The sequence below is a fragment of the Macadamia integrifolia genome, unplaced genomic scaffold (assembly GCF_013358625.1).
Source record: "Macadamia integrifolia cultivar HAES 741 unplaced genomic scaffold, SCU_Mint_v3 scaffold2025, whole genome shotgun sequence".
Lineage (NCBI taxonomy): Eukaryota > Viridiplantae > Streptophyta > Magnoliopsida > Proteales > Proteaceae > Macadamia > Macadamia integrifolia.
Window position 1 is genome coordinate 1 of NW_024868467.1, and position 22,758 is coordinate 22,758.

Genomic DNA, 22,758 nt, shown 5'->3' on the forward strand with positions numbered 1-22,758 from the left:
AAAAAAAAAAAAAAAAAACAATTTGAAAGAGGAAAGACGGAACGACAAAAGCCTGTTCTGTTCAACAGTTTCGTTCCAAAGGTGTTAAAAAAGGAACTTTCGTTCCCGATTACCCTTGCCTCCTTACCTCTCCCTTTCACTTTGCGCACGCAAAGCTGGAGAAAGAAGAAACCGGAGAAGCAACTCGACCTAATCCTTGACACAACAGGTACGATTTCTTCTTCTTCTTCTTCTTCTTCTTCTTCTTCTTTTTCTTCTTCTTCTTCTTCTTCTTCTTCTTTCCTCTTCTCTATTTCGCACAAACCCTAAACATTTTTTGGGTTTTTTAAAAACCAGAAGGATCCTGCATCGTTCTTCTCAAGGGAGAACTCCACTACTCATCTCTGCTCGACTCTACTCGTTGATCACGTTTTTTCAGATCTCATCTGTGAAGTCCAGATCTTTGCAAGTTTTGAACCTGATCTCTGCTCGTTTTCACTCAAACTAGTACGCATATGTTGGAGCCGTTTGTGGGTTTTTGTTGATTGGGTTTTCTAATAGCGGATTGAACCCTAATCCTTGACACAGCAGGTACGATTTCTTCTTCTTCGTTTTGTTGATTGGGTTTTCTACCCGTTTATGGGTATTTGCCGATTAGGGATTAAGGCTCGAACTAACAACCTTAGAGAACTATGTTCAGAGAACCTTTGGGTTTTCTATCTTGTTCCTATTGAATTAATCTCTTTCTTCATTAAGAATCAACGACAGTAATTGGGGTGCTTGAAATCCATCCATAAGGTGAAAAAAAAAAATTAAGTGATGACAACAATTCTAATGCAAAAGTACACGGATTTAAAACTTTATGAAGAGTAGTCACTGGTGTTGTTCTTCGTTTGAGCTTCACGTTGGATGCTTTCCATCTCGGTGAAACAAGATTTTCAGCACAGGTTTGGGCTTCTTCATTGATTAACAATCGTGGGAGTTTTCTCTTTTATTTCGATTATATAGAGATATAAAATCATTTCCAGATTTGTGTCTTTCTCATCTTCTCTATTCTTCATCGCATTGCCTACTCACTTTCATGTTAATTGGTTTGGATAAAGGGTTTGACCTTTTACTGCCATTGGTTTCTCTCCCTGTGGGTATTGCTGCATTATGATGATGAAGTTTGATTACAAAAAAAGTTCTTGAACTGTTCGATGAAATGCATGAGAGGAATTTTTTTTGCAGAGTCATAATTTACGATTTGTCTAGAGCAGCAATACCTGTTTTGGTTGTTGCAATATTTCAATTCGACAAATAGAGAGGGAGAATATTTCCAATGAAGTCTGAACAGCAATACCTCAATTTTCTATTATGAAATTTCCCCCCTTTTTTCCCAAGTGCAACCGAATGCCTATAAGCAAACGCAGCCAAAAAGCATTAACAGGGTTAGTAGAAGAGAAATCAACTTGAAGGTTAGTTACAATTCACATATCAAACCTGGCACAGAGACTTGGCATGGATTGTATAATTAATGAAGCCAATTGGCACTCCGTTAAACAATGAAAGCTGAAAGAAATGCAAGGAAGATTTGAGGCAACTGCTAGAGACCCATCCAGCAGGAATATAGAATACCAAACCCAACAGTTGCAACAAGAGAAATTAGCACATCAGTTTTTAGGTGCTAGCTTCAGGCTTTCAGCACCATTGTTGTCATCGGTATAAACGTGAAGAGTTCAATTTCAGTAAAAATCAATGACAAAACTTAATCCCATGGATGGTTCAATTTCAGATCATCATTTTAGTGCATCAAAACTTATTCTAAGTTTCCTTTGAATTTCATCATTAGGAATTCTTTTCAATTTCTCTAATGCACTCTTTATATTCAAGAATGCTTTAATTAAATAGAAAATAACCTAAAACCTCAAGAGCTAAAGGAAGTCCATTGACATAACCAACTATACTCTTTAAGAGAGAAAAGTAAAGTACATGTTAAGAGAAGAGGTAAATCACTCTCAAGGCCAATACCCAAGATTGAACCATTTAGCTTGATGGATACTAGATTGGAAGATCTTTGTCTTATGCCTCTATATTACTTTTTGTTTTTTTAGTACAAGAAATTGTAATTATGGGAAACTTTCCAAAGTTGATTTTGCATGCATGTAAGTTTTATTTACAAATGTTTGTATCATATTCAGAAGATAAGCTTTGTTATTTCTTTTTTTAGTGCATTGTCTTTATTATTCAGAATGAATTAGAAAAGGAAACATTATTAGTTAAGCTAATTGATGACAATTGAATTAAAGTTTGAGATACATATTGGGCTTTCTATCTCAAAATTGCATTGATTTTATAATCTTGTATTATTGAAGAATGTATAATAACCCAGTATGCTAACTTTTTACGCTAACTTATAATATCTAGCTATTATGTCTAGAAGTAGTATCCTTGCCGTTAAGTGGTCAGAACTTGAGACCACTGTTTTCATTGAGGCGATGAAAGAAGCTGTAAAAAATGGTCACAAATCCGGTAATTCATTTAACAAAATTGGATGGGAGGACATTACAAAGCAATTTCAGAAGGCTTTAAATCGTACGGTTGTGAGAGAACAATTACGCAACAAGATGAACAAGTTGAAATACGAGTACCAACAATTCAAGAGACTACTTGACACAACTGGATTTGGGTGGAACTCAATGACAAAATCAGTCACAGTTGATGATGAGTCCGTATGGGATAGGGCAATATAGGTACAATATATCTCACTGGCTAGTTGAATTATTTCAAAATTAGATTGCAATGAGTAGTACATCTGAAATATATAATGACTGCTTATGCAGGCAAATCTAGGTTGGTTGAAATACAAGAAGTATGGACTAAACAACTTGCCAGATTTGAGCCTGATATTTAGGGATGCATATGCTCGAGGAAATTTAGGGGTTGACAGTGCACAAGATTTGGATGACATCGAAGCTGTTAATACTGTTGATACTGAGCAAGTCTTCGAATTTCCTAGTACCCCAGTGCATTTAGGCATGACTAACCCCTTCCTTGAGGATACTCCCACTCCAATTCAAAGCACAACAAAGCGAAATCTTGATAGGACACCCACGGGACGAAGAAAAAAGAGTGTCAATAAAGGAGATAGCCACGTCAAGGACTTGTATGGGAAGTATTTATCCATTAAAATTGAGAAAGCATCCAGTACTTCCATTACATCTTTTGTTCGTGGTGGAGAAGGTGCATCTCGTCCTCGAGATTTCACTGTGAGTGCATGTGAGGCGATATTATCCTCTATACCGGACATGTCAAAGGAGACATACTTGAAGGCCACCAGTCGTATGTGTGCTGATCCTAGTTGGAGGGAGTTGTTTGTCTGTGCAGAGCCTGTTAAGAGGACTTGGCTTTTAGATGCCTTGGTGTAGTTTAGGGGCAATGGGCCCTTTGTCTGATTCTACTGTTTTATGATGGTTGTGTTTGAACGCTACTTTTGATCATTTTGGATTCAGGACAATACTTTCGATTATGACTAATCTCTTTTTTTTTTTTATTATTATTATTATTGATGTGTGTAATGTTGAACATGTGTTTTGGGTTGAGACGATGTATCGGATTGTTATGTTTTACAATTATTTGTTTGCAATTGATAAGTAGTTGTCAATTTATTACAGTTATGTCAAATGCATTATGTGAAACTTCTAGTTATGAAGAAGATATGATCATTCACATAGGAATGGAATTACTGTGTAAGACTATATATATTAAGGAACCATGTAGGGATAGTGTATTTCCATGTGCTGTCATGATGCATGAGGTATTGAATGGGCATGCCAACAGATGTTATGAAGAGTTTAGGATGGAACGTCATGTCTTTCTCAACCTATGTGATTATGTTAGACATAGGGAGTGGTTGAAAGACACGACCAACATCCGAGTGGATGAACAACTTGGAATGTTCCTATGGATTGTTGGAAAGGGTTCAAGTAATAGGGACACCCAAAATCATTTCAACCACTCAGGAGAAACAATTAGTCGAATATTCAATGTTGTCTTGATTGCAATGCAACGCCTGGCTAAGGAGAAAATCAGACCACCAGACGTCAGTATGATACTGACAGAGATTGCATAGAACCCGAAATACTACCCTTTTTTCAAGGTAAACATGTTAATATGATACATGTCTGTAATTAAATATATGAATATTTATATTCTTATATGTAGTGACGATTTAATTGTTTATATATTTCATAGCACTATATTGGCGCCATAGATGGTACTCACATCCATACGGTAGTTCCAAGAGGATCAATCTCGATATAGGAATCGGAAGGGGATCACAACTCAAAATATGATGTGTGCATGTTCATTTGACATGCGATTCACATATGTATATGCGGGATGGGAAGGTAGTGCAAATGATTGTCGAGTACTTGAACAGGCAAGGATTGATCATCGATTGAGTTTTCCACATCCACCTTCAGGTATTAACTTTATTATAGTATATTAGATTTCCATTTGAGTGTATACGTAATAACATATATTATTTTTCTTTTGTAGGAAAGTATTATGTTGCCGACTCTGGGTATGCTAGCCAATCTGGGTTTTTGACACCATTTAGGGGTGAGAGATATCATCTACCGAACTACAAAGGGCGTAGAAGATCCCCAAGAACTGCGAAAGAGTTGTTCAATTATAGGCATTCATCATTTCGAAATGCCATTGAACGTACATTTGGGATTTTGAAAAACAAATTTCAAATTTTAAGGCTCATGCACTAGTTCCCAGTGACAGTTCAGGCATCAATCATACTAGCATGTTGTGGGCTACATAACTATATTTGAGAAGAGCATATTGCCGATGCTGGTTTCATGGGGATGAGTGATGATTTAAAAGTTCTAGAAGATGAATTGAATCCACCATATGAAGATTTCGTTGATCATTCTACAGTACAATCAAGTCAACGAAATAGGGCAAAAGAGATGAATGCCACTAGGCTAAGAATTACAAACGCAATGGCTAGACAGCAAAGGATGCCTGAACTAGTAAAAAACTAAAACCGATAAATATTGTGATAAAACTGAAAACCTAAATTGATCCTAAAAGTGATGTAGTACTTGTTTTATGTTACATTTATGTATATGGTACAAGTTGATATATTATTATGAATGTCATATATTTGGATTCTATATTAACTTCTTTGATATTTAAATTACTGTTACAGATGAATTCTTCTATGCCCCCACTCATAATAGCAAATTGTGAAATTTACGGGAAGAGTTATGCTAAATATACAACCAAGTCGGGTAAAAATATTGGAAGAGAATTTTTCAAGTGTCAAGATTCATGTAATTTTTTCATGTGGGTGGACCAACTACATCTATGTAGATGTGGTAAAGGTCAATGCAAAGTACGAACTGTGACGAAAGGTCCAAACAAGGGACAGTATTTTCTATGTTGCCCAAATTCAACTGGGGTAATTTATTTCTACGATTGATCTATACCTATAGATAATTTTAGATTTTTTTTAATTTAATGTTAAATTTCAATGACCCTAATCACATCTATTATTTGATATAGGCTGATAACCGTGGATGTGGTATGTTTGTATGGTTGAAAGATGAAAGGGACATCAACATCATTATGTTCAGAAAGCTCAACATCAACATCATCCACACCACTGTCCATTTCGAACGAGTACATGAAAGGATATCTGAAAGGGACACTTAAAGGATTAGAGGACCAAACAAATAAGATGAAAGATATCCTCCATGCATTCAAGTCTTTAGACTTGGACAAAAGGGAAAATTTGAGAAATTATGTAATAATTAACTTGGACAAGGCATTGTTAGTTTTGTATTTTATTCATCCTTTTGAAACCATGTTTTTTTTAGTTGATATGTAATACTTTATTGTCCCAAAGGATTTGTATGTTTATAGTATTTTAATGTTATTTATGTAATTATTGACTTAAAAGAAAAGAAAAGAGAAAATAAAAATGTTTCTGCAACAAGCATTACCAAACAGCAAAACTGTCATTTTTTGTTTTGAAACTGTTCTAGAAACAGATTCACCAAACAGCCTTAAATCGTTTAAAAACGGCGTTTTGACACAGCAAGTGAAATTTTCGTTTTTGACACTAAACGGAGTTTCTGGAACAGAAATGATACCAAACGGAGCCTAACAGTTATTCCTTCACTTAACAAGGATGGATAACAACAGTGATGGATTTGGTGTGTCTTTGTTATTTCAAAAAGTATAGGGGGTGGCATTATAATTTTCTCTTTATTTATACCAAAATGCCCTTACTAACTGTGAAGTACCTAAAATGCCCATGTAATAAGTCTCACCCCAAATCATCTACACCCACAACCATGTCGGCTTCTCCATCCAGCTCACATTCTCTCAGGCAGCTCACATTCCCTGCATTTCAGGTGTACTCTCCGTCATCCCCGACAAGATCCGCCACCCACACCCCTCACTTTCTCAGCCACTCTAATGCTTCCGGTCTATGGCCTAGTTTTGATTACGCCGATGTATTATCATTGGAGTTTTGGATACGGGTATCATTCCTAAGAGCCCCAGCTTTTCTAAGACTAGGTTTTCCCCTGTACCCTCCACTTGGAAAGGTATCTGGCAAACCAGACCTGATTTCCTGGCTTGTACCAGGAAAATAATATGTGTCAAAGCTTTCTACAAAGGTTACAAAGCCTTCCTGAGAGAAGGAAGCCCCATCCAAGAGTTTTTTGAATCCAAGTCTCCCAGGGACACCGAAGGTCATGGCACCCATAATGCATCTTTGGCCGTTGGATATGCCATTGAAAATGACGGTTTCTTCAAAAAAGCGGTTAGAGAAATGAGAAGAATGGCCTTGAAGGCGAGAATAGCTACCTACAAGATTTGTTGGAAAATAGGCTGCTTCGACTCTGATATTCTTGCCGCCATGGATCAAGTTGTTGCCAACGGTGTCCATGTTATCTCTCCTTCCGTAGATAGTGTCATTTATGATTGTCACTACTATGATTCGATTGCCATTGAACCTTCGGGGCCTCCCAGAAAGGCGTGCTTGTTTTCTGCTCTGCTGGGAACTCTGGCCCTACTCCTTATACTACTATAAACATCGCCCCTTGGATTCTAACCATTGGTGCCTCCACCATATATTGGGAATACCTGGCCGACGTGGTTCTCGGAGATGGAAGTGTTTTCAACAGAGTCTCTCTTTACTTGGGGGATCCACTCAACAAATTGTATTTACCCCTTTTCTACGGTGTCGACCTCGGTGGCAAATATTGCTGCCCTAAGGGACTCAATTCCTTCAAAGTAGTTGGGAAGATCATTGTCTGCAATTGTGGCCGTATCACGAGAGTGGAGAAAGGGAATATCGTCAAGAGCGCCGACGACGTAGGGATGATATTGGCAAACACCGCCGATTGTCTGGAAGAGCTCATCGTCGAATTTCATGTCATCCTTAGCAACCCCTCTACTTGATTTCTTCCCTCTGGTGTGTAGAACTCGCAGAGATGAAGAATCTCCAACTTGAATCACCCAAATCCGATTAAAATGATGGAGATATGACCATTTTGAAGTTAGAGCAATGAGATAGCCTGAAATAGAATCTTCGTAGGGGTGGCATAGGATACACCGGCGGTGCGCACAACAGGGGCGAAATCTGACTATAGATCTCATATAAAAGATCTTATAATCTAAACCGTTCGATTAAACCAACGGACAATAGATCCAAATCATTAGATTTGAATTTTGATGATGTCATCATGACGTAAGCGCTGATATCGTCAGAAGTGTTGTCGACCACAGATTGGCTACAACAGTGTATATTCCGGATCTATGTCGGCTTAACCCATAAAGGAGAATCATTTATAGACCATTACATTTGGATCTATAAGATCTACTTGATCCAGATCTAAGGGATTGGAATCTAAGCTTCGGTGATGATGCACATCACACACTAGTCAATGCAATATGGTGTAGCGCCAGACCATCATGTCTAATACACTCCACCAATGAGAAGCCTTGGATAAGCATCTTCAACGCAAGCTCTTGTACGAACCATCAGATCGGAATCTGACCGACGTGGCTCAATCTGAGCCGTGTATTAAGGATCCCTCTGATTCTCTTATATACACATAAGCCCCTACTTCTATAAACTTTAATGCCAAAAATCCCTTATCAACTCAGACCTTTAAAACCGTGAAATTACACAAAAGCCCCTGAAATTTCAAAATTAAAATCTAGAAAATCCACCCAACACCGAGAGCATCTGTTGATCTTCTAGTTCGGAATTTCGAACCGGCTTCACGGAAACACTTATAACTTTTTCATACAATATTCGATCATAATGAAACAAAGTGCGTTGGAACCGTAACTGGACGCTCTACGACTTTCCGGAAGACTTAATCATCTGACTCAATCATGTAAAAAGACCAAAATGCCCCTAGACCTTTCCAATGATGCATCTTTCTCATACAGAATCGAAACACGATGAAATCAGAACCGTTGGAAAGATTGGATTTTTTTCGTATTGTTACATGGAGAACACTTCCTTTAAAAAATCCATCTTCAATGCCGAAACTACCATTCACTGTCACAAATGCCATAACTTCTTCATACGATATTGGAATGTAATGAAATCAAATGCACTGGACTAGGTAAATTACAATCTATCTTTTTCATGAAGAACCGATCTTCCAAAAATGTTATTTTTATTATCGAAAATGCTCCCGAGTATAAATAGGCCAATTTTACCAGTTTTGACCCAGAAACCCGCACCACCTACTAAGGATGTATTAAACCACTCCATGCATATCAAGCGGCTCTGTTATCTCATCGGTGACACTGGACACTATCATGTCATTATTTTCATCCATGTCACCCAAATTGGCCATGTCATCATTGCCACGTGGCTGGGTTGCCAACAAGGACAACCATAAAACAATAATCTCTCCCTTTGGAGTTGTTGGCAACCACCTTATCACTAATACACTCCAAAGCTCTGATGAGTAACTCTCTCCCCCTTTGACAATAAGTACAAAGGGTGGAACCAATGGACTCCCCCTGAGTCCAATATGGGGGTAACAACATTAAGCAACTTACTCCTTCTCTCCCAATGCCACTAGTGCTTTGGAAGAACCACCACTCCTAGCTTCTATCTGAGGAACTCAAACTGATCTTTGGAAAGTGGTTTAGTGAAGATATTAGCCACCTGCTCTGCTGTGGGAACAAACTCCTTCCTTACTTCACCTTCCATCACCATGTCTCTTAAGAAATGACACCGGATAATAATGTGCTTAGTTCTAGAATGCATCATCGGGTTCTTGGAGATGTTGATAGCACTAGTATTATCACAATATAGTGGCTCTACCTGCTCAACCTCCAAACTCAGATCCTTCAATATCTGCTTCATCCACAACACTTATGTACAATAAGATGTAGCTGCAATATATTCTGCCTCTACAGTTGAAAGAGAGACTGACTCTTGCTTCTTACTGTGCCATGCCACCAAGTTGCTCCCTAAATAGAATGCACCACCACTGGTACTCTTCCTATCATTCACACATCCAGCCCAATCTACATCTAAAAAAACTGACAAACTAAAGTTCTTGATCTTCGGATACCATAACCCAAACTCACTAGTCCCTTTCAGATATCTGAAAATTCTCTTCACTGCTGCCACGTGTGTCTCTTTTGGTCCTGCTTGGAATTTAGCTACTATGCACACAGCTTATAAGATGTCAGGCCTACTAGCTGTTAGATATAATAGACTAACAATCATTGACCTATACGAGGTGTGGTCAACTGATGAAGAGTTATCTTCCTTGCTCAACTTACATCCAGTCATCATAGGTGTAGTAACTGACTTACAATCCTCCATGGTGAATCTCTTCAGCATCTACCTCACATACTTGGACTGAGATATAAAGATACCTTCCTTCTTCTGACTAATCTGCAAACCCAAGAAGAATGACAGTTCACCCAATATGGACATCTCAAACTCATCTTGCATCCTCATTGAGAAATCTTTGCACAACTCATCTTTGTGACCCCCAAAGATGATATCATCTACATACATAACCACTACAAACTGATTGTTTTCTTCAGTTCTGATGTAGAGATCATTGTCCACTAAGCCTTTCTTGAAACCCAACTTGCATAAGTAAGAGTCCAATCTGGAGTACCATGCCCTTGGAGCTTGTTTCAAACCATACAATGCCTTCTTCAATCGCACACAAGAGTGGGGTCCACACTCAGCTAAAACCCATCAGACTACTCTATGTAAACCTCCTCTTCCAAGTTTCCATTTAGAAAAGCTGATTTGACATCCATCTAATAGACCTTGAACCCCTTGTACACTGACAAAGCCAAGAACATTTTGATAGCCTCAAGTCTTGCCATTGGAGCAAAAGTTTCCTCAAAATCAATACCTTCCACTTAAGCACTCTCCCTCTTTGACTTCAGTATCAAAGAACTATAACATCTCTCTCTAAAGTAATCTCTCCCAGTGTAGGATACAACCATCTATAGGAGTGCCCATACACATCTTTCCAATCCTACAGATGAGAGAGTTCAAACTACATAGGAGTGCCCATACGCATCTTTCCTATCCTATGAGTTGAAATCTCAATTACTCAACTGACCTCATATCTGCTTCAACACTGCTCATCAGATAAGTGTTGCCTCAACTGGATATACATCATCAACAACAAATTACAATACATAACTGCTCAACTCACCAGCTTCCTATCATAAATCTCTGCATCCAGTCAACATATCATTCTCTCTGTCACTAGTGCTGAAATATTTAACTCTGTCAAAGTCAAAAAATCACCATGATCACACAAAACTGCACTCTGACAACTACCACTGAGATTGATACCAACTGAATCTGTGATCTATACTAATGCATACAAAAGCTAATTGTTGACTGTCATACGCACAACTGCATACCTCTGACCATCACTGGCATCTTTAACTATTCTGCCCTCTGACTGACACTGAACTGCTCATCTGGTGATTGCTCCATCAAGATACAAATACTTAAGAGAACTACACTAAGTTTTAACTGATGTCTCCAATCCAAGCACTATTACAAGAACTTTACTGTCATAATCTGACTCCTACTGGGGGCACTAATATCCATCTAGTGAGCTCCCCCATTCTTGTGCACCTGAGTACACCTAGTGCCTGGGAGGTGTGCCTACGCCTATACCTTGTCTATGTGGTGTGAGGGTGGTGACTGTGACTGCACACACCTCTATGTGCTTCTCTCTCCAACCTAACTGACCATTTACCTTAGTCCTATGCATTTGCTTCTCACCAGAAGCTTTCCTACTACTCTGTTTTTCTTTCTACTCACTTACTGTCTTTTTTAGTCTCTGTCTCTGTCCAACCAACACAATTGTAGACCTCTCTATTACCTTCCCAACTGATGGTCTTCCCTTTCTGAATCTTTCCTGCACAACTATAGAACTGACATCTCCCTTTGTTTTCCAGATTCTATTTATTGATGTCTCGGCATTTTGTATATCCTTCACTTTCCATACACTATACAAAGCCACCTGAGACTCACCACTAGATTGTGACTGATGCTTTTTAGACTGCCTTTCATTGACTTTCCTTCTATAACCACTTCTTAACTTTCTGGTTTAGAGATTTGATAGTCTCTCTCCTCTTATACAAGTTGAGGGGGGAGCATTACCTTGCAATGTTTGGCCCAATGTCCATGATGGTGGCATCTAAGGCATTTTACTAGTTGTATACCCAGTGATGCTATAGGAATCCTCCCTCTATAGCTAGAATCTAATCTAGATACACACTCTGCTCTCCTATGCCCACACCCATTGCACCTATGGCAATACCCATGAAAATATGACTGTATCATTGGTAACTGCCTATGCAAGCTGGGTGAAGCATTATGTCTGTTGGTGGGAGCCATTTGACTCTGCCTGAGAATCATCTGCATAGGCCTCTGATATTGAACTTGTTGAACCTGCCATGCTCAACTGGTCTCTGCTGGTAAACTCTGTCATAACCACCAACTCTGATTGTGTTCCCTGTTTGGACTATTTGTTCGCCTTTACCTCTACTCTTTGTATCTTGTGGATTGCCTCCATATTATGCCTGATGTGTAGGAGATCTCATCTTACTATTGTGTCTCTTCTCTCTCTTCCTCTGTCTCCTCTGAGCTCTCTTCTGTGTTTTTCCTGTAGTCCGTCGTTGTGGTCAGATCTCAACAGTCTTTATAGCTTTCCTTGATGACTCACCCTGCTCTGTTGTAGAACCAGAGCTAATGATGGGTAGTCTCTGACATTCAACAGACTGAGCTAGATGTCTATCCATCTCTACAACCATAGGTGGAGTGGCTAAATGTCTCCTGTGCAACTCAGCCAACTGTGTTTGTAGTGAAATGATCTCTGCTTTTAATTCTTTATTTAACTTCTTAAAATCATTTGAAATTTCAATACCTCTTTTAATCACTCAAGATTGCACATCTATTTTCTCTCTCAAGGCTAAAGTCTTTGACTCAAGCCTGGTACACACCTCACTTTGCTTTCTCAGTTGATCTTCAAGAGATTTTATAACCTGAGGGTCATTTCTGGACTCCATCATCTGTGAGATACAAGAAGCATCAAACTCTGACAATTGTACTCTCAACACGGTGACTGCCTCTTCAAGGATTCTACATCTCTCATCTTTATTGATGACTTGTGTTTCTAATGCTGCAATAATGAAGTTACACTCCTTCATATGTGTTCTCAAATCAATGTTGATCTCATCCTGAGTTGTAGTAATATGTGCCTCAACACACTTAGATCCACTAGTGTAGCACTCATATGAACATCTGTTTTCAACCTCTAATGTGGACTCTGATATAGCTGGCTCACCTCTATATATGTTGTGTAATCTCTCCCACATCACCTTAGCTGATATGCATGAATTGACTTTGACATTCACACTATCTGTTAATCCATCCAAAATGATCTCTCTAACCCTAGAGTCAATACTAGAGTCTACACTCCCATTAACCACTGCACTCCATAAATCATACTCCAATGAACCAATATGTGACTTCATCAACTTCCTCCAAAAGATAAAATCAGATCCATTAAAAATAGAAGCTCCAGAAGTAGACTTACTGAACCAAACACCTGATGCCATCTTCAACCAACTGGATCACTCTGAGTTGTTTAAGCTGCCTCTAGAGCTCTAGCTCTGACACCAATTGTTGGGTCCCGATTGACACTGAGAGGGGGTGAATCAGTGTGCTAAATATTTTTTCATTTTTCAGCTGTACCCCTGATGTGGCAATCACTATTTACACTTCAAAAGCACAATCTACTGATGTTGCCCAGAGCTGCTATGTATACTACTAACCATTCTTACTGTTAAACAGAACTTACTCATATAACCTGTATTGCTGCCCAGAGTTGTCTCATAAACCTCACACGGTAATCATTGTCACATACATGCACAATCGTATGCACATCCACACTGCACCACCAAGTGGTCAGGTCTATCAGATGTACACACCCATTCTGCAGCCAAGCACTCTAATCCACAATACAAATACGAGCATACACATCCACAACATAAGAAATACGTGCTTCGGCCAGTTGCCTACATGCACGGAGTAATGCCCACTGTCGGGCTCAGTATTTACTTAATACTAATTATGACTGCACCCATATCCCAGGGAACAAATTCCCAGTTTCCACCAATGACATACAATGGCTAGGTCTTCACCCTAATTTTTTCATAATGATATGAGAGGCCGCACCCACGGTAAATAGGTTTAGGTAATTGTAACTACCAAGGAACACACAACCCTTATGTCCAGTACCCATTGAACACCAAAAAAAAAAAAAAAGTTGGGCTTATAACAATGCTCTATAGTGAAGCACTCATACATGCAAATTTCCCCCTAAATAGACTACAACTATCACTTAGGCATTTTATTAAACATCTTGCCTACAATAACTTATAATAAAGAAAATTTGACAAAAGTGAGGTTACCTTGGCAAGGAGTAACCGTTGGAGATGCAATAATATCGATCTCTACTTGATGCGGACCATAGTCACGTTGTCTTGGTGCCGCTAATGCTTCAACACCAATTGGCACTTGGGTTTCTTGAAGCAACTCGCAAGAACCAAATTCTAGGTTCTTGTTCTTCTTCTTTCTTTTCTCCTATCTTTACTTTCATGGAGCAACAATGGCATTCACATTCACACACACACTCCTCTCTCTCTCTCTCTCTCTCTCTCTCTCTCTCTCTCTACTTCTCCTCTTCTAGTCTTCCTTGTAAATAAAGCTTTAATGGAGAAATAGTATTCTCAACAAGAATCATCAAACTCCATTAATTGGATTTGAGAAAATCTTTCTTGAGAGGCATTCAAGACACACACAAAGAGAAGGAAAAACTTCTTCTCTATTTCACTCTTCTTCTCTTCTCTTCCATTTTCTTTTTCTTTCTCTTGGCAACAACCAATAGATCTTACTGCCTTGGTTTCCAGCAGCTTCCTAAGCCTCTAATGGGGGCTATAGATGAAGTGCAAGAGGATGGAAGTCTTTCATTCAAATCCTTAGCCTTCCACGAGCTTCAACTCATTTTTTCGATCACCTTAACAACCCCTCTGCCTGATTTCTTCCCTCTGGTGTGTAGAACTCGTAGAGATGAATAATCTCCAACTTGAATCACCCAAATCCGATTAAAATGATGGAGATATGACCATTTGAATTTAGAGCAATGAGATAACCTGAAATAGAAGCTTCGTAGGGGTGGCGTAGGATACATCGGAGGTGCACGCAACAGGGGCGAAATCTGACCGTAGATCTCATATAAAAGATCTTATAATCTAAACCATCTGATTAAACCAACGGACAATAGATCCAAATCATTAGATTTGAATTTCGATGATGTCATCATGACGTAGGCGCTGATATGGTCAGAAGTGTTGTCGACCACGGATTGGCTACAACAGTGTATATTCCGGATCTATGTTGGCTTAACCCATAAAGGAGAATCATTTATAGACCATTAGATTTGGATCTATAAGATCTACTTGATCCAGATCTAAGGGATTGGAATCTAAGCTTCGGTGATGATGCACATGCGACACACACTAGTCAATGCAATATGGTGTAGCGCCAGACCATCATGTCTAATACACTCCACCAATGAGAAGCGTCAGATAAGCATCTTCAACGCAAGCTCTTGTATGAACTGTCAGATCGGAATCTGACCGACATGGCTCAATCTGAGCCGTGTATTAAGGATCCCTCTGATTCTCTTATATACACATAAGCCCCTGCTTTTATAAAATTTAATGCCAAAAACCCCTTATCAACTCAGACCTTTAAAACCTTGAAATAACATAAAAGCCCCTGAAATTTGAAAATTAAAATCCAGAAAATCCACCCAACACCGAGAGCATCTGTTGATTTTCTAGTTCGGATTTTCTAACCGGCTTCACGAAAATACTTATAACTTTTTCATACGATATCCGATCGAGATGAAATGGAGTGTGTTGGAACCGTAACTAGACGCTCTACGACTTTCCAGAAGACTTAATCATCTGACTCAACCATGTAAAAAGATTAAAATACCCCTAGACCTTTCCAATGATGCATCTTTCTCATACGGAATCAAAACACGATGAAATCAGAACCGTTGAAAAGATTGAATTTTTTTCGTATTGTTAAATGTAGAACACTTCCTTTAAAAAATCCATCTTCAATGCTAAAACTGCCCTCGACTGCCACAAATGCCTTAACTTCTTCATACGGTATTGGAATGTGAAGAAATCAAATGCACTGGACTAGGTAAATTACAATCTATCTTTTTCATGAAGAACCGATCTTCCAAAAATGTCATTTTCATTACCGAAAATGCCCTCGAGTATAAATAGGTCAATTTTACCAGTTTTGACCCAAAAACCCGCACCACCTACTAAGGATATATTATACCACTCCATGCATACCAAGAGGCTATGTTATCTCATCGGTGACACTGGACACTGCCATGTCATTATTTTCATCCATGTCACCCAAACTGGCCATGTCATCATCGCCACATGGCCGGGTTGCCAACAAGGACAACCATAAAACAACAGATAGAACTTCCATCTAGATTCTCCTCTATTAATTTTATTTAGATGTTACAATCTCAAATTCCCTCTCTCAAGCTTACTCTACCCATTGAGATTGTTGGAAAATGCTATGTGATTTCATGTTTTTATGTCACTCAATGAAGCTGTTGCACAAGTATCCTCTCAATTTCTCTTTGTTGGATCTCCACCAACACCCACACCACCTTCTCCATCTCTCTTTGTTGCCTCTGCTTTCACCTTCTGCTCCTACAAGCAAAGTTGGTATTATTACTGCCTCAGTTTTAATCGTTTAGGAGCAATATATGTTTTTAAATAATAAAACTAACACTTGAATGTAACAATTCTAAGAAATTTGAATTTTATATCTAAATATTTGACCAAACGTGCATTTTCATGTGCAGGTTTACTAGTATATATATATATATATATATATATTAGGTGACGAGGGTATATTCTCCCAGGTCAATGCTGGCCCTCAAACCATAGGACTGTCATTCAAGGATTTAATGAAAAGCTATTAAAACCAAGGTGAATGACCTTAAGTAGGTAAGAGGAGTCGAACATAAGTCACATGTCGATTTAGACCACTGCCCATGCCAACTCCACTACACCCTTAGGGTTATAACAAGTATGATATATAACACATGAGAACATTGAATGAAAACTGATAGCTTAATGGCCAATTTGCATCTTAAATGATCGAAGTGGTGCTTAAATAGCCAAACAATGCACTTTAAACAATCAAGCATGTGCTTTTTTTTTCTTTTTTTTTTATAAATTATTGGGGGACTTTACTCATCAATACTAGAGGGGAAAGAGGAAATAATAGTGAGAAAAGGAGGGGGCACACTAACTACAAATTTATATTCACACCCCCATTTTTATTTCACATTTTTACCTAATCAAACACACCAACATTTTTTTTTTCTTTTTTTTTTCTTTTTTTTTTTTGCTGTCAATAAACACAAGCATAAAACCATATACAAAGAATCAAAACACCATTTACGTTACGAATGGGTCCCGCAGAAGTATCCCTATCGGACGATAGTGACCCCTATTAAATCCGTTTTAATGCTGACGAATAAGAAGGCGAAAATTAGAGGATAATAACCAACGACCTTAACTGCAGCTCTTCGCCGGCGTCAACGACTTCACCGTCACCGACGACCCCAGCATCACCTTCCCGACCTCAACCGTAAACGTATCGTAACGGAGGAAGAACTCTACAAGCATGAGCCTCGACACCAAAACCACTAGATCCTTCGCCGGGCACTGCTTGTTCTCTTCCGTCGGACTCTCCGTCTCACGGCCGTTAGACCAGTAAACATACTTCAACAGCTTCTCTCCCTCTCCAACGAATCTACTTCCCACGAACTCCTCCGGATCCTCAAACACTTTCGGATCCTTAGTCGCAAACGGTTGATACCCGAATATCATCTCTCCTTTCTTGACCCGAAAGGCTGCTTCATGACTCTCGATAACCAGATCTTGTTTCGCCTTCCCGTACTGGAATGGCACAGGTGGTTCGATCCTCAACGCTTCGTATACCACAGATTTGGTCAACGTCATCTTCTCTATCGCCGAAAAAGTCACCCCTCCTTCCGACTCAGCGACGGTTCTGATCTCTCTGGCGAGCTGCTTGTGCAGCTTTTCTCCTGCTAAGCCGACCCACTTGATCAGAGCTGGGAACAGAGTCTTCATTCCTCCGAACGCATTGAACCCAGCAAGGAAGACGAGATTGTGACATGCTTCGTCTCTCTTGAGTCCCATTGCTTCCGCTTCGTCCAGTATCTGACTCGCCGAGTCAGAGAACGCATCATAGAGCTTGTTGTAGTCCGATTTCACGAGGAAGGAAGGGAGAGGGAAGGTATGTAAGAGGAGATCTTCTATGAGGTTTAAGATTTTTTTAGTGGAGCCGAATGTGATTAAAGGAGCAAGTTGGAAGAACAGCCACTTGCCGACAAGTGTCGGTCCCTCCGATCCGATCTTTGTAACGGATGGATTCTTATCACAAAACAAACGAAAAACGAAGCTGAAAGACATGGAATCACTTAAAGTGTTGAAATTGGCTTTTCCGTTTTTGGAAATCTGATCTTCGAGAAGTGGGAAGAGCTCATCGGAGAGTGTTGAACGGAACTCAGGAATGAATAGTTTATGACGAGACGAGAGGATAGAGAAGAAGAAGCGTTTGAGAAGGGCGTGTTTGGGTTCCGAGGGATCGAGATAAGCGCAAACGCGATAACCGCCGGTGTAGGAAGTTGAGGGCATGAAAGTGCCATCGAGGACGTTTTTCTTCTCAACCTTAGAGACGTCGAGGAGGACGGAGAAGCTTTTGGCGTCGAGGAGGACGATGACTTTAGGGTCGGAGGCTAAGAAGGGACCAGGTGGCATGTTGGTTCTGAAGACTGTGGAGTGGTAGTTTTGTATTCGGGACCTGAAGAATTCATCTTTGCCTTGGGTGTAAAAGTAGGCTATGCGATCCCTTATGGCTCCGACGAAAGGGAGACCATAGCTACCAGGGATTTCTCGAAGGTGGAGGAGTTCAGAGTTTGGTGATTCTACCTTGGATGGTTTGTGCTTGTGGGAGAAAGAGGTAGACATTTTGTTTGCTTTACTGTAGAGATTATTGGTGAAATGGGAGTATGAGGAGACCTGAGTGGGTTTCAGGGTAACAGACTCACACAGTAGTGGAAGCATGGAAGGGTTAATGGTGGATTTGATCATCTCAGCTCTTTGCAGAATTGAATAGTTGTAAGATTAGAGATGGTTGGTAAGGCAGACTAAATTCTGTGGTTCTCCTTCGTTTTGTATTAAATAATTTACCTAATAATAATGTTCCAATATTCAACAGACTTTCAACAACATTGATCTTTCCAAATGGATATTGAATGCATAACGACTCGTTTGTTTGTCGGAAAAGAATGGGAAAAAACGGTGAGAAAAGGAAGATTTCATAAAATATCAGAATGGTTGCCAGATGGGAAAATGGAGAGACAACTTTGCATAAAATAAATGAAAGGAAACTGTTACATGGAAATCAAATTTTCCCACTCAATCCCTGTCTAAAGTTTACCCTTTACATAAAAGAAAAGGCAAAGCTTTATACCAACCAACTGTAACTCATAACAGTCACAACTCGGAAGGGAGCATGGAATGAGAACTTGGTATCAAGAACGGGATCTGGATCAGATAGGATTAGATAAAAATAATTCTAATTTCAATTAAAAGATCATTTTTTTACTATTTTACCCTTTGTTTGTAACAATCCACCAATGCATTATCGGTCAAGAATCAAAATTGGTCAAGGCCAATTCCAAACTGATCTGGCCGATCCGATTCAATTCCTCAAACCATAGAATGGAGGGTAAAAATAATGATGATGGTCTTTCAACCTTATAGAAGGATCATAGATCTCCACCATGCAAAAAATGGCATGCCCTATTTTAGATGTAGCCGCTTAGAGACGGGCAAAAGTTGTGTGCGGAAAAGGGGTTAAATGAATTTTATATCAATTCAAATTCTACTTTCATTATAAAAATTGTAATCTAAAGAAACAACAATCTGTTGTGGTGCTGCTGGTATTGGTTTCAAAAAGTTATCTCACTTTGTGATTTGCTTGGTGACCACATCTTTTTTTTTTTTCCTTACTAGGAAAGTAATTGGGCAGCATATTGATTAGCAAATTTGTCTTGCGAAACTTTAATCAATTCTAATTTTGAGAATGATTCTACTATTCCAATGGATCTTCTTCATATTACAAATGAAGATAGAGCTGGTCTCCTAGTGTTTCGTATGTAATGTTAGTTTTATTAGTTTTTTTGGGATGAGTTTCAAATATGAGGGTGAGCATTTTCTTACTTTGATTAGGGGTAAGCGGGTTAAGTCCCCTCTCCTTTTGTATCTTCCTATTTTGAGTATTTCTAATAAAATCTTAGGGGCTACCCCGGGTCCCAGATAATATTGGGTCAAAACCACTGTGAGAAAATGATGGCAGAAAATAATTTATTTCTATGATTTAACTCTAGTCCTCTTTTAGAATGGAAATTGAGTTTGCAAAAACCCAACTTCATCCCAATCTTAGAAAACTGAGTTTTATAGTGAAAATGCTTGCAAAAAACTGAATATGTAAGGTATTTTAGGTAAATCAAAATCGAATCATTTAATAAATAGTTTCACATGTTGAAATAGAATATATTCATTTATAGCAGTTTTGGCTAAAATGGTTTTATAATTTTTTAATTTTTTTTTTTTAAATTCAAACAACTACTTTTCATTACATGTCTTTCAATTTTTTATGAATTTATATGTTTTCTTTTAAAAAAAAAAAAAAAGTGTTTATTCACACTATTACATATTACTCATTATTTTTATTACTAATATTTAATTATTGTCATTACATGTCTTTACTTACTAGTTTATATATCAATCTGTCTTAGGCTCTCTTTGGTTTGATTTCTATTTGTATTTATTTTACTTATTTCTATTTTTATAAGTGTTTGTATAATTTATAACACTTATTTCTATTTATAATAAATTAGAATAAATCACAAATCACAAATTACTCTCAAGCTATTTGTAATTTGTGACAACAAATCATTTATGTTGATTTTTGCACTACCTTAAATGAGCAAGTGTGCTAAACTATTCAAAATCAAAGGTAAACAGGTAACTTCAGTATGTTTTATACTTTTCTAATAAAAAATTTCAAATCCTATCATCTCTCTCACTCGAAGCTAAAAACTGAAGGTGAAACCTGAAGCCTATTTTCTCATTATACAATATATTTTATAAATAGTAATCAAACGAATACTCTTTGTGGTCCATAATTTATTGTCACAAATAATTTCAAAAAATAGTTAATAAATACAAATAGAAATCATACCAAAGAGAGCCTTAAATGATTTTCTAAATGATTTATCATTAGTTTAAATAGTTCAGTCTGATTTAAACCATTTAACTTTCAATCCCAATGTTGAAACCAAAATTAAATTATTTATTTTACAATTTCAATGTAAATCTATCATTCTAATTTTGACACTCTATATTAACCTTTACCATATTTTCAAGGTGGGGCTTTACTGAAGTGATATGTATATTTTTCCTTACAAAAAAAAAAAAAAAAATATGTATACTTTTTGTGTATGTGAAATGACATTGATACCAAAATATAATAAAGCGAAAAAAAAAAAAGGTCCACGACATAATCTATCAAGCCATTGAGGAATCCTTCCCATAGAAAATTTGGGAACGGCAAGCATATATCAATAATGCTTTTAAAAAAATTCCATCTAATAAAATTAGGGATGTAAATGAATAGTTAAAAATTTGAGTTCTATTCATATTCATATTCATATTTCTTCAAAAGTATCGGTATCTAATTAGAGAGTATAAGATCCAAATTCAAATAATCCAAAAAAATAGTTATTCATTCCAAAAATACAAATTTGATTTTCGATTTATGTCCGTTTAAAGGTATCTATATTTGAGCAGAAAACATTCGGTTCTAAATTTGATTAGTAATTTTATTATCCCTGTTGTTTCTTATTTCATCCTTTACAACTAGTGTGAAGGTTTCTCCATGACAGATTCTAAATAGAAAATATCTAAGGCTAGTTTCGGGTTTCTTCTCTTTCATCTTTTCAATACTTTTTCCATCATATTTTCTGGGACTAAGGTCGGAGTTCATCCATGGAACATTAGAAAGATTTGAGAAAATTTTGAGACAATAAAGCTAGGACTGAGTTTTTTAAGAATCCATCCCATCATGATCGATTACAATAGGGGAGAGAGGAGGGGATTGATGGAGGTCACATCTGGACCGTCTCATCATTCAATCACTGGTGAAGGAAAAATTTGTCCATACACCTATAGGGTATTGGATTTCTTCTTCTTCCATCCACTTTCTGCCATGATTTCTATACCTGAGATAGGAGTTCCTCCATGGTAGATTCGACAACTTCATTCATCCTTTCTTTCACATTTTCATGCCGTTATTCATCCTTTCTTTCACATTTTCATGATGTTTGAAGAAGGAAGATTTTGTAACTAAATTTTGAAATTTTTTGGAGATCATGTTTTTTGTTTTTTTTTTTTCATAAAAAAGTAAGGATTTTTTTTTTTTTTTCCTTTTGATAAAGGAAATTTATTATCAAACAAAGTAGAAGAAATAGAAAGAGGGGGAGAAACAAAAAATTAAAAGGGGGGGATTGGGAACAGGCCGCCGAGGAAGCGAGGCAGTCAGCAGCTAAATTAGCTTCTTGATAGACATGCTTATAGGAGATGGGGTTGAACTGTGAAGAAAAGTGATGACAGTCTATAATGATGGAAGAGGTCATCCAAGGACAGGTCGTTATTCTGCCAGTGAGCAGATTAATGAGCAAGGAGTTGTTGCTTTCGATGATGAGACTGAAGAGACTTCTTTGGATAGCAATCTGAAGGGCTTGATGAATTGCAAGTGCCTTAGCAACAATGGCGAAGGATTGATTGATTCCACTCTTAAAAAGGGCTTGACGAACTGCAAGTGCCTTCGCGACAATGGCGAAGGATTGACTGATTCCACTCCTATACCCACAGACTGAAAGGATTTGGAGTCGTGACTGATTCCACTCCTATACCCTATACAAGGGCTTGAGAATGCATTCCAAGAGTGCATCACAAGAATGCGAACCAAACACATCC

The 22,758-nt window shown here is 38.1% G+C and overlaps 1 protein-coding gene and 1 long non-coding RNA gene across 5 annotated transcripts; one reads left to right on the top strand and one right to left on the bottom strand.

Moving 5' to 3' along the window:
• The first annotated feature begins 67 nt into the window (after positions 1 to 67).
• On the top strand, positions 68 to 5,584 carry LOC122065456. Of its 3 annotated transcripts, none has more exons than XR_006136015.1 (3): positions 68 to 208; positions 337 to 570; positions 5,539 to 5,584. It is a non-coding gene; the product is annotated as an uncharacterized LOC122065456 (long non-coding RNA). The 3 variants fall into 3 exon arrangements; XR_006136016.1 differs by lacking the exon at positions 5,539 to 5,584 and adding an exon at positions 5,347 to 5,361; XR_006136014.1 differs by lacking the exon at positions 5,539 to 5,584 and having other exon boundaries at positions 337 to 776.
• Positions 5,585 to 16,084: 10,500 nt separating this feature from the next.
• Positions 16,085 to 18,854, bottom strand: LOC122065458 (allene oxide synthase-like). Of its 2 annotated transcripts, none has more exons than XM_042629273.1 (2): positions 17,199 to 18,854; positions 16,085 to 16,320 (listed from the first exon to the last, which is right to left on the bottom strand). In XM_042629273.1, exon 1 carries the CDS (start codon positions 18,802 to 18,804, stop codon positions 17,200 to 17,202), a length of 1,605 nt encoding a protein of 534 aa, XP_042485207.1. In that variant the 5' UTR covers positions 18,805 to 18,854; the 3' UTR covers positions 16,085 to 16,320; position 17,199. The 2 variants fall into 2 exon arrangements, with proteins under 2 accessions (XP_042485207.1, XP_042485208.1); XM_042629274.1 differs by having other exon boundaries at positions 16,085 to 16,326.
• Between the last annotated feature and the right edge of the window lie 3,904 nt (positions 18,855 to 22,758).

Coding starts and splice junctions, on each gene's coding strand:
- LOC122065458 (XM_042629273.1), bottom strand. CDS start 18,804: ATGATCAAATCCACCATTAACCCTTCCATGCTTCCACTACTGTGTGAG.